The 17,003-nt window shown below is 40.1% G+C and overlaps 1 protein-coding gene across 1 annotated transcript; it reads right to left on the reverse strand.

The window, feature by feature from the left end:
• Positions 1-1,800: 1,800 nt before the first annotated feature.
• Positions 1,801-14,494, reverse strand: LOC139453367 (protein PIF-like). Its single transcript, XM_071235044.1, has 8 exons — positions 14,358-14,494; positions 9,079-9,273; positions 8,286-8,489; positions 6,487-6,633; positions 4,171-4,565; positions 3,363-3,456; positions 2,932-3,020; positions 1,801-1,845 (listed from the first exon to the last, which is right to left on the reverse strand). The coding sequence occupies exons 1-8, from the start codon at positions 14,443-14,445 to the stop codon at positions 1,801-1,803; spliced, it is 1,257 nt and encodes a 418-aa protein (XP_071091145.1). The 5' UTR covers positions 14,446-14,494.
• Between the last annotated feature and the right edge of the window lie 2,509 nt (positions 14,495-17,003).

Consider the following 17,003-nt stretch of genomic DNA (forward strand, 5'->3'; position numbering starts at 1 on the left):
CGTAAGTAGGTTTTACGTAAAATATACCATTCAATATCCCTACTCGTTGGTTGTATACTCCCCAGGGAGCTGAGAATGATTGTGGAGTGCACGCTGATCCAGTGACCGGTGTAATGATAACGCTTTGGGCATGCGGCGTGGAAATATGCGCAATATAAATGGCCTATTATTAATTATTATTATCATTGATTATAATTATTACTCCCCCAATATGTGAATGGGATATTATACAATGGAAAAATGAATATGAACTAGTTAAAAGAATTGTCCTTAAAATCATATTCGCTCCAAACACAATCTGAAACAAATAAATTGAAAACGATAGTGTATTTCGACGTTTATCCCATAAATGTTGTGTAACGGAATTTCCCTGTTCGAATCCAGAGCCATGTGTAGACGCCTCAACTTGATCAAGTTCAACGTGTTTAAGGATGCCTGAAATGGGTGTGAACAGTGATGAGTCTCCCAAAGTAAACATTTACACTTCTACTACCCGGAGAATGTCATGTCGGTTAATTGTTTCTTAAGCTGAGAGTTTCTTTTGAAAAATTTCCTTTCCAAACACCTTAATTGTTTAAACAAGTATCTAACAGTTCCTCTCCAAACAACATCTGATTTGTACAATCTGACGCCAAACATAATGGCGATGTGGACAAGAAGCAATGAGGCTTTGATAAGCCAGGAGTCTGCGCTTCAAAAGAGCCGAGTGTTGACACGTGAGGTGGCCAGTTTCAGCAGCCCACGCGGAGAGGGGACAAGGCACGGTCATGGGGGTAGCGATTGCTTACAATGTGACCCACCCTATATACAAGGTCATCCCCCGAGGCAACACCTGTGAGAGTACTTTGAGGGTAGAACACATTCGGTGAAAAAGTTAAAATATTCGAGGTCACAGTTTATTTCAATGCTTGTGTTACAGGGCAACAGGGTTTCAACATACGAGGCCTCGGTGGAGTTGAAGAGGTTTAATCGAGACATGTGGAGGACATTTCCAAATCTGACGCATCAGTGACAAAATTGTTGTCCGATGCGATTCCCTAATTGACTTGAAGGGAAACAGATTTACAACATTCGAAGCCTCGGTGAAGTTGAAGAGGTTTCATCGAGACATGTGGAAGACATTTCCAAATCTGACGCATCAGTGACAAAATTGATGTCCGATGCGATTCCCTAATTGACTTGAAGGGTAACAGATTTACAACATTCGAAGCCTCGGTGAAGTTGAAGAGGTTTCATCGAGACATGTGGAGGACATTTCCAAATCTGACATATCAGTGACAAAATTGATGTCCGATGTGATTCCCAATTTTGACTTGAACCCCATGTTCCTGTGTTTGTTCATGTGAACAATTGACTTGCCCTTGCATGCGTTTGTGACGCGTGTGCTACTGGTGTGGCAGGATATGCTTAACTTATCGCGAACACTTGGTATCATCAATATTGTATAGTAATTCATAAGCATATGCTTATGATTTACTTGTACTCACACAATGGACTCTGCTTTTATGAATTTTTTAACTGAAATTGGCGATAAGTCACAGGATAGTATAAGCATTTATTCAAACGTGTATCTATTCTCATGCAACATCAATGGTAATATTATCCTTACAACAATAATACATACATGTAAAAAAGTCATGATACAATGTTTCGAACACATACGTAAAGAACATTCTTGAATATATATTCATCTGCATCGACATACTACACATTCAAACCAGCAGCCTCTCGATGAAACAACAACAATATGAACTTTAATGAGCTGCTCATCTGGTGCTCTCGCTGCTGTACCAACCGATGTTACTTGCTGACGTACTCGGGGGGAACACATTTGTAGAACTTCACCTGCAGAGAGTAAACGTGAAGCTGTAATACCAGCTGAGGTGATTGTTTATTTGTCGTTTAACGCCGCACTCGGCAATATTCAATCTATATGACGGCAGTCTGTCAATAATCGAGTCTGGGCCAGACAAGCCAGTGATTTACATCATGAGCATCGATCTACGCAATTGTGATACGATGACATGCATCAACCAAGTCAGTGAGCCTGACCACCCGATCCCCTTAGTCGCCTCTTACGACAAGCATAGTTGCCTTTGGGTTGCTGAAGACTATTCTAAGCAGCATCTTCACGGGCCTAGGCTGAGGTGAGGAGAAATTGTGTTTTCCGTCGCGTCCAAGATTATTGCACACATATAGTGACGTGGATGCGTGTGTTTGTGTCTGCCTGTAATAGTCCGGATTGATGCCGATTTTATAATGCTAGCCCATTGAGATACCATGCCGTAGTTTAACATGAATACCCCACTTAGATGCAGTATACCAGCCGACCAGTCCTTGTTTTAGCCACTTAATGAGGAGCGCCAGACAGAGTAACAAGTACCATCTTTTAACGTTTTTTTGGTATTACGCGGCCGGGGATCGAATCCCGGGCTTTCGCTCTCCGGGCGGACGCCCTACCACTAGACCACGGAGGCTGTCTGTAATATCATCTGAACGTGAAGCATACACAGACAGAAAAAATGTAGGCAAGAAGGGTAAACGTGCAAATATTATTTTATAAAAACATGTAAAACTGACGCAAATAATGCTATTACGGTTCACTTTAACGTGAAATAGACAATAAAAAGATACTATTGATATACATCGTCAGATAAAAGTATTTTGAAACGTTTCTAAAATGTACACACGCCATTATATTTAATTTGATTTAATTAAATCATATGTGTCATTGAATGGCACAGTTTGGGCGGTTTGGGTTGGTCATAGTAGATTATTAACAATCTGTATTTTCACTATGGTGAATCTGGCAGCGCAAGTGTAAAAAGTCTTTACACAATGATAAGTATTCAAGCTCTGACAGAAATAAATAGTCTGTCAACCAAGTATCCAATCCCCCATCCCTCTCCTGTGCTATGTACATGTCCTTACCTCGTCAATGTAGCCAATGAAATTGACCAGACCTGTCCCTTTCCCAATGGTCATGGAACAGTCCACACGGGAAATGTCAGCCTCCAGACCTAGAGAATGTCAGAACATTAGAAATTTTGGTTGTCACATTTGATGAAGTTATGGCTTATACATGCATACGTACATTACTAGTTTCAGCAATGAGCAAGCAACGAGGAATGAATAATAGAAATGTAGTACACATGGACAACATATTCACAAAACTGTCGAATCACCCAATCTACTTTTAATGTCCTAATGTGAAGGGGCTGGGTAATTCACGTTTGCCCTGCGCCAGCATTAGGCGGCCAACGGTTCAAACAGCATTTAACCATGAGGATTCTGAATTCATTAATAATTCTTGTGACGTCACCTGGAAGAAGAACTTCTGTAAAACAGTAGCTTGCACCTACCTATTCCCTCAATGGGGTACACCTCGTCGTCCACCCTCAGTTCTGTGATGGGTCCGTTCTTCAGCAGGATTACCTCGTGCCACACGTTCAGGGGCTGCACAAACAAAGGTTGAAAAAGGGGCGTGTTTGTCGATGAACAAATTTCAGTTATTCTTTGGAACTTTGCATTTTGAGTGGATTTTAAAGCAATAACATGACAACATTTCTTTAACACCTTTAATTGTTTGGAGCGACAGGCAATTCACTTTTACTCATATCCTTATAGGCACATTTGACGAGAGATAACAAAAACTACATTTAAACATGACATGGCTCAGGACACTGACAGCCAAAGCGGAAAATCTGCTTCAACAGTTGCTTAACAGAATGACACAAGCTGAATGCATATTGATTTCCAGTCGTCTAAGGCGCTGAAAGTCCGCCACTTAAGTGTACCAGAAATCCATTTTAGAATTTCAGATTTGAAACCCGGTTCGCCTTGGTTAAATATCTCTTTGTGTGAACACTCGAGTGGTACAGATCTAAATCCTGCATCATTTTAAACTCTCCACAAGCTGGGAACGCCATTATAAAAACCCTGATATATACAGTTCAAAACTCCGTTAAACTAACGCATGTTGACACTCCTGTATCTCTCGAGGAGCGGTGGGGTAGTTAATGGGTTAAAGTGTTCGATTCCCCACATGGGTCGTTGTGTTGTGAAACCCCTTTCTGGCGACCCTCGCCGTCATATTGCTGCACTATTGCTAAAATCGGTGTGAAGCCATACTCACTCAGTTGTATTGTATCGATCGAATTAGCCACTTACGATATCTCTCGAACTGGTGGTGACTGCTTGTCCATTCTTTAATCTGAATCCTCCATGAACTGACCCTGTCTTGGCCCCAGAACGCAACAAGGCGATCCCAAAAGTTGCCTCCTTCTCGCAGTCACTATTATCAACCAGAGCAAATCGTTCTCCTTTCTGACTTTCTTTGAAGTCCGCCTTAAAGCGGAAGTATAACGTGAAGTTGGATTTGAACTCCATGTTGTTGAGGGCCCAGGCGATCACCTGTCTATGGCCATTGAAATATACAGATCCACCACCTATTGAAGCTGGTTCAGACCTTTGAATCCACGAATCGATGCCACCGGTAGCAGTACGTCCAAGTTTGTCCTTGACATTGTCATCAAAGGGGAGGTAAATGTACGGCTCGCATTTGGCTGTATTAGAAAAAACAAACATGACTGATATTTAACTCCTCTTTTTTACGGAAATATTTGTTTTAATCCCACATTCAAAATTGCAAGGTGTTAGCCGTAAGTTGAAAAAGTTTGTAATATAAACCAAATGTACACTCCACCAATAGTATCACGGCTCTGTAGCTCACCTATTATTTTATATACTCATCATTTTCAGTCTTTTCATCTTCAGTCAAAGGTTGGTTCTTAGAAAATATTGACGTGTATTCTACGACAATAAATATCATTAAGGTAAGGGCGTTTAAATCTACTCAAATGGCTTCAAGTGTAAATGAAGGCAGTTAATCCAACTGGATTATTTGCAGGAACAATCTTGATTACGAGAAATAAAAACGTCATCGGCTACCGTCTCATAACTAGCGTCATCTTCTGCAGGTTAGAAAGTAAATCCTCTGATTGCATATAGTTCAGCGTCTCACGTGACCGTTAATATGTGTCAGATTGTGAATTTACAGGCGGTTGTCATAGAGCTGAGTGTGACATTAAACAACAAATCAATAATTTGCAAAAACAATTCATTATTAGGCAGTTCTTTTACTCAAACACAAATAAACGAATGTGTTTTTGACAGCATTGTGTAAATGATACATTAATTAGATTAAATGGTATCAGGACATTTTCATTTAGTTGTGGTGGACGTTGAGAAACAACAAAACAACAGCTTTCAAGAAAATTACTTACGTACTTGTACCTATTATGTTCAAGAACGTCACATGTGTATGTAATCCAGTGACCTTTATAGGACAATTTAACGAATATCAAGATTGAATTTGTATGTTCATGTTCATGTTCATGTTCATGTGTGTTAAATAAAACAAACAAGATCTCCAGGGGATACGAACTCGTAAACCTGTCATGTGTAAACAGGTTACACATAGAAGCGAGACATTCTAAACCTACACCTAGGAATCGTTGTAGAAATTGAATGTTGCCATGTGCTCGTGAAAAGATGGTGGTCATCACAGGAGAAAATCTTGACTGCATTATACTAAGTATAGAAAAAAAATCTACAATTGTTAAAATAAAGATTTCAGTTTGTTATAAATATAGGTTTCTACTGTCTTGGTACATATCCGTGGTTATTTTGATAATGGAGGTGGCCAAAACTTCTCAATGAACAAGAATAAAAAGATTCTTTTGGGTTTTCTTAATGGTTGTTTAACGCCGCACTCAGCAATATTTCAGCTATAAAACAGCCGCAAACATTCGAGTCTGGACCAGACAATCCAGAGATTAACATCATGAACATCGATCTACGCAAATGGGATCAAACGTGGATCAACCGAGTTACCGAGCCTGACCACCCGATGCCGTTAGTCGCCTCTTGCAACCAGCATGCCGTTGTGTTGCTGATCAATTCTAACCCGATCTTCACGGGTCCTGATCATTTACGTGATGGTCAACTTGCCCTGACAGAAGTGAACGAACCAGCAGTCGAACTATTTCAAAAATTAGGAAGTTGGTCCCATTTGTAGTTAATGACGATGATTTGAAATGAAGTACAAAGCGATTGTCTACAACAACCCATAATAGATAAGTGTAATAGGCAGAATATGTAACCTGTCAGAATTCTAGAAGGGATCATATGTTATGTTTGTTTGTTTTTTGTTGTTTAACGCCGCCCTCAGCAACATTCCGACTATATGATGGCGGTGTGTAAATAATCTGGACCAGACAATCCAGTGTTTGACATCATGAGCATCGGTCCACGCAACTGGGATACGAGGACATGCATCAACCAAGTCAGCGAGCGCGACCACCCGATCCCGTTGATCGCCTCTTACGACGAGTACAGTCGCCTTTTGCGACAAGCATGGGTTGCTGAAGACTTATTCTACCCTGAAATCTTCACGGGTCCCATAAATGACGTGTGTTACATTACCAATTCTCATCAGGTCTACAGAGTCCGTGCAGCTGCAAGAGTCGACGGAGAAGGCGGTGCCCTGGGCACAGTTGAAGGTGGTGTTAGTACCGCCAGTCTCCCAGATGTACTTGTTTTTATCTTCAGGGTGAACGAACCGTTTACATTCTGCAAGACATAAACATAGAATTACAACATATATGTATGTGTTTTATCTACGGAATAAGGGAACCAGTTACATTTGCAGTACCTATACATTGAATTACAACATATATGTATGTGTCTTGTCTACGGAATAAGGGAACCGTTACATTCTGCAGTACATAAACGTTGGATTACAACATATATGTATGTCTCTTATCTACGGAATAGGGTAACCGTTTACATTTGCAGTACATAAACGTTGGATTACAACATATATGTATGTGTCTTGTCTACGGAATAAGGGAACTGTTTACATTTGCAGTGCATAAACATTGGATTACAACATATATGTATGTGTCTTATCTACGGAATAGGGGAACCGTTTACATTTGCAGTACATAAACGTTGGATTACAACATATATGTATGCGTCTTGTCTACGGAATAAGGGAACCGTTACATTCTGCAGTACATAAACGCTGCATTACAAAATACATGTCTGAATCTCATCTACAGAATAAGGGAACCGTTACATTCTGCAGTTTATAAACGCTGCATTACAAAATGCATGTCTGAATTTCACCTACAGAATAAGGGAACCGTTACATTCTGCAGTTTATAAACGCTGCATTACAAAATGCATGTCTGAATTTCACCTACAGAATAAGGGAACCGTTTACATTTTGCAGAACATAAAAGTTAGATTGAAAAATACATGTCTGAATCTCATCTACGGGGTGGGGGAACCGTTTACATTCTGCAGTACATAAACGATGGATTTCAAAATACACGTCTGAATCTGATCTACAGAATAAGGGAACCGTTTACATTCTGCAGTACATAAACGTTGGATTACAAAATACATGTCTGAATCTGATCTACAGACTGAAGAATCATTGTATTGCAACATACGAGCCTGCATTTCAACGATAAGTGGAAACTACATTTATGTAATGATTTATTATAGCAGAACGTTGATGTATATACATGTATATGTAGCATGTATTATGGCGAAGGACGTACGCGTATATCAAATATTTAGATTGATCCAGCTATCTGGACACTTGATATGTACACATCAATATGTATTATCATCCCCTTGTTTACATGGATGTAGAGGCAAAATGGGAACAACATAACGAGCTACTATTTTGAGAATATGCTCTATCGCATAAACTATTTACTCAAGATCCTAATACTTGTCCAGTTATATATTCAACATCGTTGTATATTTTGAAAACACACAACAACTGGTTAAAATATTCGTACAATCGACACTGCTTTATACAGAGATTTCTATTAGATATGGTGAGGGTTTTGTCGCTTTATTTCAATAACTTGAATTTTTGATGAGTGATGAGAGCGTTTTCGTCCTGGGAATCGTTTACAACGGTGTAAATTTATCAGGACATGTTCTAGTCTTTAAATACCAAACATGAAGGTGTCCTATTGACGTCAGCTCACGATGATTTAACAGCTTCTTCTACTGCAAATAATATATGAGTGCAACACGCGCCCTAGGCACACGGGAGTTTGATGAGGGGACGGCGCCATAGCAGAGACACGTGCTTCCAGGAAATTCTTCATTGAGGTATTTCTGTGTTGACGACAAGACGAGGAACAAAAGAGACAACCTCCAGTGGAATGTAATTACAGTGATTGGCGTTGTGGACCTACCTGGTGGTTCGGAGGAAGAATTTGAGGATCCTGGCAGGCACGGGTCGTTACAACCAGGGCTTGGTACACACATTCCTTGAGATTCGTCAAATCGTTCATCTGTTGGGCAGCAGTTGTACAGCAAACGGACGGCTTTGGGGCAGGTGAAATATCCATTGCAGTTCCGTAAGTCGCGGAAAGAGAGGGATTTGTTGTAACAGGGATCTGAAGGACGAAATTTAAATGTAGTACAGGAAACGTCGTTTATCCCAGTATAATCGTAAGGAGAAACAAGTGTATGGGTTAACAAATCAATTTGATAGAGTAGTATTTTTTTCTGTGTGTATATAGACGTTCCGACAAGAATAGTCCGGAAAAGAGGGTTTCCGTATTAACGGGGTCCGAACTAAAGGTGTTCTTCTTTACATATGTTGAGATGTTATCGGTTCGGACAGATAACTAACAAATTCTAGGATTACGGCTTTTGTAGGGTGTGACAATACTATTGCTTATGACTAAGCTTAGTTCACATTGCGTAGAATAGAACCCCGTAAATCTGGACATTGCTGTACGCGTTAGAATAAAGAGCCGTAACTGAAAGTTCAAACAGCCATTGTTTCTGTAATAACGGGGTGATGATTACGAATGTTCAAATTACATTAAAAACACCATTATTTTTAAACAGTCAGAAACTGTTCACATTATTTACAGACCGCCGTCAAATAGCTGGCATAATGCTGAGCGCGGCGTTAAACAACAAATAAACAAACAAAAGATTATCACACGAAGGTCTTATATGTTATCAACCACTTACTTGTAGGACAGTCTGACTCGTTCGGCCAAACACATTGTTTGACTGTCTGAGACCACAGAAGCCCTCTTGTGCATTCCTTCACTTCCCCTCTAAGGTTGTCGTTAGCACCCCTGGAGCAATGGATGAACAGATGGCAGTACTTGGGGTGATTCACGTACCCAGAACCTGTGGACGTGTCACACTCCTCACACATTTCTGTAATTTAGAGAAAAACATTTTTGTTGGTCAGTGTAAATAAAGCGACAAACCGTTTCCATATCCAATGGAAAACTCTGCATAAAGCAGTTGTAGTACGATTCCGACTATATCATAAGCACGTGTTTATGAATCACTATCAAATAGTGATGATACCAGGTGTTCGCGAAAAGGTGAGCTTATCCTACTCAGCGTCGGCACCCGTCACAAACACATGCAAAGGAAAATCAATTGTACACCTGAAAAACACAGGATCATATGCTGGAAGTCAAAATAGGGCATTGCATCAGACAATTGTTGGCCTGATAATATATGGAGATCCATTGTGTTACTTCTTTGTGGGTTTCTCATCTCTTTGAATCTCATTGGTTTGGGGGGGGGGGGGGGGGGGGGGGGGGAGGTTTTGAGGTAGACGGCCCAAGATTTGATTGGAGGTGAAATGCGGTTTTACTTAGCGTTCATGATTATTCCACTGACATTGCAACGAGCATTCCTGCTGTTTTTACTAGTCAAAACTTACGTCAGTTCTTTTGTGCTACCCTGCTCTATGTATAGCATTCTAAAACACATTATACTGACTCCAAGAAGACCAGGCTTCACTTTATCCCATAAATACCAAGCTGGCGCCAGGCAGGGTAACAACAAGTACCATCTTTTAACGTCTTTTGGAATGACGCTGCCATGAGATCCAACCACCGCCCTTCAACTCCGGACTATATCCACTTCGCCACAGAGGTGGTAGATCCTACTGAAAATGTTTACGATCCGAAATACCCTGGTTAAGTTTCGCTATCCGTTTTTATCAGGATTAAGCTTGTCCAAGGGATTTATTACCAATGCATTGGAAATTGCATTTAAATGTGTTGCAATCGACGGTAACTTTGGGTAATCCCTCACCTTAAGATTTTAAGATCTTCCTTCATGAAATATGTTTTTTAAATGTTAACTTGCTTTAGCATGAACAGATCACGAGTAAGGATTCTGAAAATTCAGGAATGTGGCAATGCTTCCTCGTTCGTTTTACCTTTATCGAGACCTGGCGGTCACACTTCTTTTTTAGACCTGGCTTAAACTGCATCGTACTTCGTCGTACTTCAGCGACGTGAGGCGTTTGGCGGAATAAAGTGCAGGGATCTGTATTTCCTCTTTCAGAACTACGTAACATAGCATTCCTCTTAACTTGGTTGCTGATCGGTGTTTAGTGTAACTGTATTATTTATTCTAACTATCCAAATGAAAGTGAGTTGGGTTTAACGCCGTTTTAACAGTATTCCAGTTATATCACGGCGTGTCAGTTTCATGTGGGAGGAAAGCCCGAAGTGATGCAGGTCTCAGACGCTTACCACTTCGCTGAAACCCACGAGCATGGGTATGGTGCTGACAAACCTAGAAACATAATCGTGGCGAACCGGGATCAATCTGAGCTGCAGCTATTCTCAGCCAGTGTTAAAATGTAGGCGTTAGAAAAGTGGCAGTTGCGATACGATCGCATTGTGCAGGCGGGGGATGTTCTCATTCCAGGACCCCGTTCTCAAAAGCGTTCTTAGCTCTCAAACTTTCGTAAGACAATGTTAAAGTATGGGAGTCGTAGATGAGAGATCTCTTTTTGCAACTGGGGCGGTCGGGTAGCCTAGTGGTTAAAGCGGTCGCTCATCACGCTGAAGATTGGTTGGTTGGTTGGTTTGTTGTTTAACGCCGCACTCAGCAATATTCCACCTATATGACGGCGGTCTGTAAATAATCGAGTCTGGACCAGACCATCAAGTGATTGATATCATGCGCATCGATCCACGCAATTGGGATCGATGACATGCATCAACCAAGACAGCGACCCAGACCACCCGATCCCGTTAGTCGCCTTTTACGACAAGCATAGTCACCTTTTACGGTAAGCATGGGTTGCTGAAGACCGATTCTACCCCGGAATCTTCACGGATCCGTCACGCTGAAGACCCGGGTTCGATTCCCGACATGGGTACATTGTGTGAAGCCCATTTCTGGTGTCCCCGCTGTGATATTGCTGGAATATTGCTAAAAGCGGCGTTAAACCATACTCACTCACTCTTTTTGCAACTGTCCCCTGACGAAGAGTGTTTGTAACCACAACCATTGATTGAAACTTACGTTAATGGTTTCTATGGTCTATTTTTGACAATATCTGAAAAGGCGCGTGATATAGGTTAATTAAAGAGACAAAAGAAAAAAATACGTTGATTTTGCGTGAACAAATCACCATTCTCTCATTAACGGTCTTATAAATGTAAATATGGAACGTCGAAAAAGGAGGATAACAAGTCACCACTATTCGACAAAACAAATTCCAATGGGCGTAAAAGGCATTTACACATTTAATGTATACAAAGCGTTCTAAACGATGTCAGCCTCTACTAGGAAAAGGTGAACGCTATTTTGACGCCCTAACTATGTGTGAACATTGCCTCTCCACTATTTTTCCTTATCTTCGGCAATTACAGACATGGGCATACAGAATCGCTGTCAGACTAGTTCAGTTTTAACATTTGTTTGAATTACAGGCTACTGTAACAACCTGCCCTTATACACCACTGTTACCAATTCAAATATTCAAACTGTTACATTGGTCTCTTTTCGGACAAACGTTTTCAATTATTTTTATTTTTTTATTTTTTTTATATTATTATTATTATTATTATTATTATTATTATTATTATCATTTGTTGTTTACCGCCGCACTCGGCAATATGAAGGCGGTGTGTAAATAAACGAATCTGGATCACACAATCCAGCGGTTGACATCATGAGCATCGATTCACGCGATTGGGATACGATGACATGCATCAACCAATTCAGCGAGCCTGACCGCCCGATCCAGTCAGTCGCCTCTTACGACAAGCATGGGTTGCTGAAGATCAATTATAACCCGGATTGTTCACGGGACGAACTTTTTCGAGCATTACTGTTACTGTTTTGCTATATTAACCTTCTCAGTATTTCGTCAGTAATATCATTGGGTGTTTTTTGTTTGGTCATGGAAAATATATTCTGACTATCATTCATAAAGATAACTGTTAATTTTCTATTTGTGTTAATCTTGTTTCACCCTTTTCGCGAATACCTGGAGTCATCACTGATTTTCAGGGGTCCATTTCATATAATTTCCACCGCTATTTATGTACAATAGAATCTGTTCCGACAGATAATCGATACTGATTATATACATAGATATAGCAACATGGATGTAATGTATCGTTTACGTCAGCATAGCAGATTGATTTAAGCATATTCAGCAAGACCATGTCTACTTGACATGTTTATGTAAACCACGGATATTAAACATGGTTCAGTCTAAACCGCCTGGCATGAATATACACAAGGTTGTTGGTTGGTTTGTTGTTTAACGCCGTACTCAGCAATATTCCAGCTATATGACGGCGGTCTGTAAATAATCGAGTCTGGACCAGACAATCCAGTGATTAATATCATGAGTATCGATCCACGCAATTGGGATCGATGACATGCATCAACCAAGTCAGCGAGCCTGGCCACCCGATCCCGTTACTTGCCTTTTACGACAAGCATAGTCGCCTTTTACGGCAAGCATGGGTTGCTCAAGACCTATTCTACCCCGGATCTTCACGGGTCAATATACACAAGGCCGAATACAGTCGCAAAACATGCAATCTTAAAGACCAAACACAACAATGAAACCAGTATAAAATACATTAACACCCCATAACCATTTTTTGTTTGTTTCATGTTTAGCCACCATCAAACATGGGTGTATACTTTCCTTTGCCGACAGTTTAGTAATTGAATGCAAGCATCTGGATCCTGACGTTTATTTGTATTCACAGTTCGAAGTGAAACATTTGTGCAGAGTATCTTCTTAAATTACACCAGTACAACACGCGTCGGCAAATCGCACCTTGTACCTTATTCTGGGTGAAGAATGTGTGTCTGTATTTCAAAAAGGGATTCCGTCGAATAACCATGTCTTGTTTGTTTTAGTTTTATGCACCATCAAACATGTGCCCATACAGTCTTTTACCCGGCAGTTTATAATCTTTAAAGTTATAAATTAAGTTCTTGGGTCCCCCGCCATGATATTGCTGGAATATTGCTGAAAGCGGCGTTAAACTATATTCACTCACTCATAAATTTAGTTCATCCAATACTTGTGATAGTCATTCCGTTAATGTGTTCAAGATAATGTCACATATATTTTTTTGTAAAATAGCAATACTTATAATCAGATCCCCGTGAGGATTCCGGGTTAGAATTGGTCTCCAGCAACCTATGATGGTCGTAACAGACGACGAAATGGTTCTGGTGGTCAGTCTCGATGACTTGGTTGATAGCTATCATCCATTGACTCCGACAACTGGAATCGTTGCTGATAATATCAATCACTGGATTGTCTGTTCACGACTCGATTATTTACATGCCGCCGTCATATGGCTGGAAAATTGCGTCGTTTAACAACGACAAACAGACATTACCTTGCGCCTTATAAAAGCATGTGGCAATAAAATACTCTGTTTTCATCTCCCCGGAGAGTGATTTCAAAGGTGGTTGTGTAATGTCGGCATTTGATTGTGTGTTTGTTTGTTTGTTGTTTAACGCCGCACTCAGCAATATTCCAGCTATATGACGGAGGTCTGTAAATAATCAAGTCTGGACCAGACAATCCAGTGATTGATCTCATGAGCATCGATCCGTGCAATTGGGATCCATGACATGTATCAACCAAGTCAGCGAGTCTGACTACCCGATCCCGTTAGTCGCTTTTACGACAAGCATAATCGCCTTTTACGGCAAGCCTGGGTTGCTGAAGACCTATTCTACCCCGGAGCTTCACGAGTCCGTCGGCATTTGAAAAAGATTCTCAATTGTGTGAACATAACGAAAGTAACATCAATAGGAAGACCCGTGTCTACGTGTATCCAGTTATAGAAGAAGTTAAGCACCAAACGATTCTTTCATATTACTATAGTTAATCGGTCATGGCATACCTCTTTTAAAAAGTAGATAACGAGAAGATACACATTGTGTATAATTTAACACTTGAATGGGAGTGAAAGGGATTGCAGTCAAATGGTACCTACCTTGAAGGTCGATGGCAAACGTATTGGATGCATGTTGTGATTGGCCGAGTCCAACGTGAAGAAACAACAGGATAACAGTAAACATCATATATTCCAAATTGGTAACAACCAAATTATCACACGTCGACTAATATATGTTATTCTACCTATAATTGTCACAACCTTTAGAGGGACATTACTGTTCCAAACGCTTGTTTCTTCCTTTATATTTTTCTCACCAGATCTTCATTTTATACAAGGGCGGCATAAAGCAAATATGGTTTCAGCCCGGGATTAAAACAAAGGAACTAGGGATTAACGGCTGAATAAAAGTGCAAGGGCAAGGTCATATCTTTCCGCGCGCTGGATCCATGAGCTTTGCGCATGTGCGAGAGATACGTGGAAAAGATTTGCACCTTTTTTGTTGCTTTTAAGATTGACGAATGTCACTATTTTAATCACCGTCTTAGTACTCCTGTGATTTTTACACGTGAACAAAATACCGTAGTAAGCCTTTCTTATGAATGATATATGTCATACCAAGGGGGAGATATTTGTACAATTGTAAAAATACGCTCTAGTCAAATAAAGACGTTAATTGGTAAACATTTCACCAATGCAAATGTTTCTTAAGTATAACCGTTTGGAAAATATTTTTGAACAAATTCCTCTCACAGCTAATCGTATAAAAAGAAAGTAGTTGTATTTTTTTCATTTTTTTCCTATTTGTGCCGAACATACCTGCACATGTTGCAATTTGTATGCCTGGTCTCTGACGATCAATTATTTATTTAACTTTGAGCCAATATTCCCGGCTTGTGAGTATGGTCAGCAATTCAGTCTGGGTCACACTAACCCATTCATGTTGCCAAGACTGAAAAATTTAGAACGTAAAAGAACGGAAAACCATGATTGACTTTGATCATAAACACTAATTATCACGCCAACCAACTACCTAAAATAGGAAACAGTTGTGTCACTGTTGGCTTCTTGTCTATTTATTTGTAAGCGAACATGGACTGCATGCATCATTCGTGTGAAGGTTCATCACGAAATATGAACTGCAAATGAACTTTATTTATTGACATGTTTAATAACATCCTTTGCGAGAACACCTGGTGTCATCACTGATTTTTCAGTGATCTATTCATTTAACTTTTACCACTTTTGTGCCTGTTTACACCTTTGGAATCAGTTTATGTGGATAATCGAACAAATTATTCTCCAGTATTGACGTTGAATATTTAAGAGAAACATCTTTCTCTCATGTTTAAATTTATAAAATTATTCAAAGACATATATCTGTCCGAATATTTCTGTTATGATACTGCTGACATTTGCATATCAATATTTCCGCTTGCAAAACCTGTTGTCTGACAGGATTATCGTTATGACAGAATGGATTATCAATATGTACCTTGGTACCTCTCCTGAGCCGGGATCTAATTATGTCCAGGTACTGGGGTCTTAATAAGACGAAATATTTTAGCGATACTAATAATTAGATTTCATGTGACGAAGTGAGATGGCGATGATGATGATGATGATGATGATGATGATGATGATTCACTTTCGTCTAAAGAACCAGAGAATGTGTCTAGTCACAGCACGAAAACTGGTGGTTCCGTCGACCGGATTCCGAGCGTATCCCACCGGATACTCACCGAAATGTATCGGGGTATCCGGTTAAGAAAATCACCTCTTTTGGTGTGGTGATTCTGTTTTCATGACTTCCCTACATGTTATACCCTTTTTTTCTAAAATAATCAGATTGCCTGGCGACGGTGTTTGTTTTACGACTCTTCCTCGGAAGTTGTTTGATCAAGGTTACAACATTCAAGGTCTCAGTAAAGCTTTCAAAAAGATTGTGGAGGACATTTCCAGATTTGACGCATCATTGACAAAAATGATGTTCGATGCAATTCCCTATTTTGACTTGTACCATTTATTCCCGTGTTTTTTAGATGAACAATTGACTTGCCTTTGCATGTGTTTGTGACGGGTGCCACCGGTGAGGCGGGGTAAATGTCCGAAAATATCGCGAAAATGGTATCATTACTATTTAATGGTGGTTCATAAACACATGATATCGTCGGAATCGTACAATCGACTCTTCTTTATGCAGACATTTCTATTGGATATGGAAAGGATTTGGGCGCAAAATTTAGAGAACAGTATCACGACACGGCCATTATACACCCACTCTAGATACCAGTATTAAAATAACCTTATATCTAACACCAAATCTTGAGGCTCACGCGTTCCCGGGATGGCCATGAGCATTCAGCCACACAGACATGTGACATCCTCCAGAAACTGTTAACAAGATTGATGTCAAGCTACTCTGCATCTGACATGCTTTAATGTTTGCGTATCGTGAGGCCAAGTAGTGTCAGTATTTGCTGTGCGAGATGTTTGGTTGTCTCGCCTTTTTCTTCCTTTCTACTTGTTCTCCAAGTAGTTTTCTTTCACTATATGGTTAAATTTAAAAGCAAACGGGACACTATTGAAAGGCCCACAAGGGGAAGCGCGTTAGTAAAGTATAGTAAATATATAACATCAACGCCAGAGAATATCAGTCCAGACAAAAATAAAAATATGTTTAACATTCGAAGAGTTAAACAGGACTAAGCTTCGAACAGTGTCCCCAACTTTGAATCCTTTTCC

This window comes from Haliotis cracherodii, unplaced genomic scaffold (assembly GCF_022045235.1).
Source record: "Haliotis cracherodii isolate W230 unplaced genomic scaffold, xgHalCrac1.p SCAF_9, whole genome shotgun sequence".
In the NCBI taxonomy this organism is placed as follows: domain Eukaryota; kingdom Metazoa; phylum Mollusca; class Gastropoda; order Lepetellida; family Haliotidae; genus Haliotis; species Haliotis cracherodii.

What these genes read in the sequence shown, in the direction of transcription:
- LOC139453367 (XM_071235044.1), bottom strand. Translation starts at nt 14,445, where the DNA reads ATGATGTTTACTGTTATCCTGTTGTTTCTTCACGTTGGACTCGGCCAA. An exon ending in TTCTTCCTCCGAACCACCAG is followed by an intron (nt 6,634 to 8,285) that starts GTAGGTCCACAA and finishes TATGTCTTGCAG; the next exon opens with AATGTAAACGGTTCGTTCAC. An exon ending in CCACCAGTTCGAGAGATATC is followed by an intron (nt 3,457 to 4,170) that starts GTAAGTGGCTAA and finishes TTGTTTGTGCAG; the next exon opens with CCCCTGAACGTGTGGCACGA.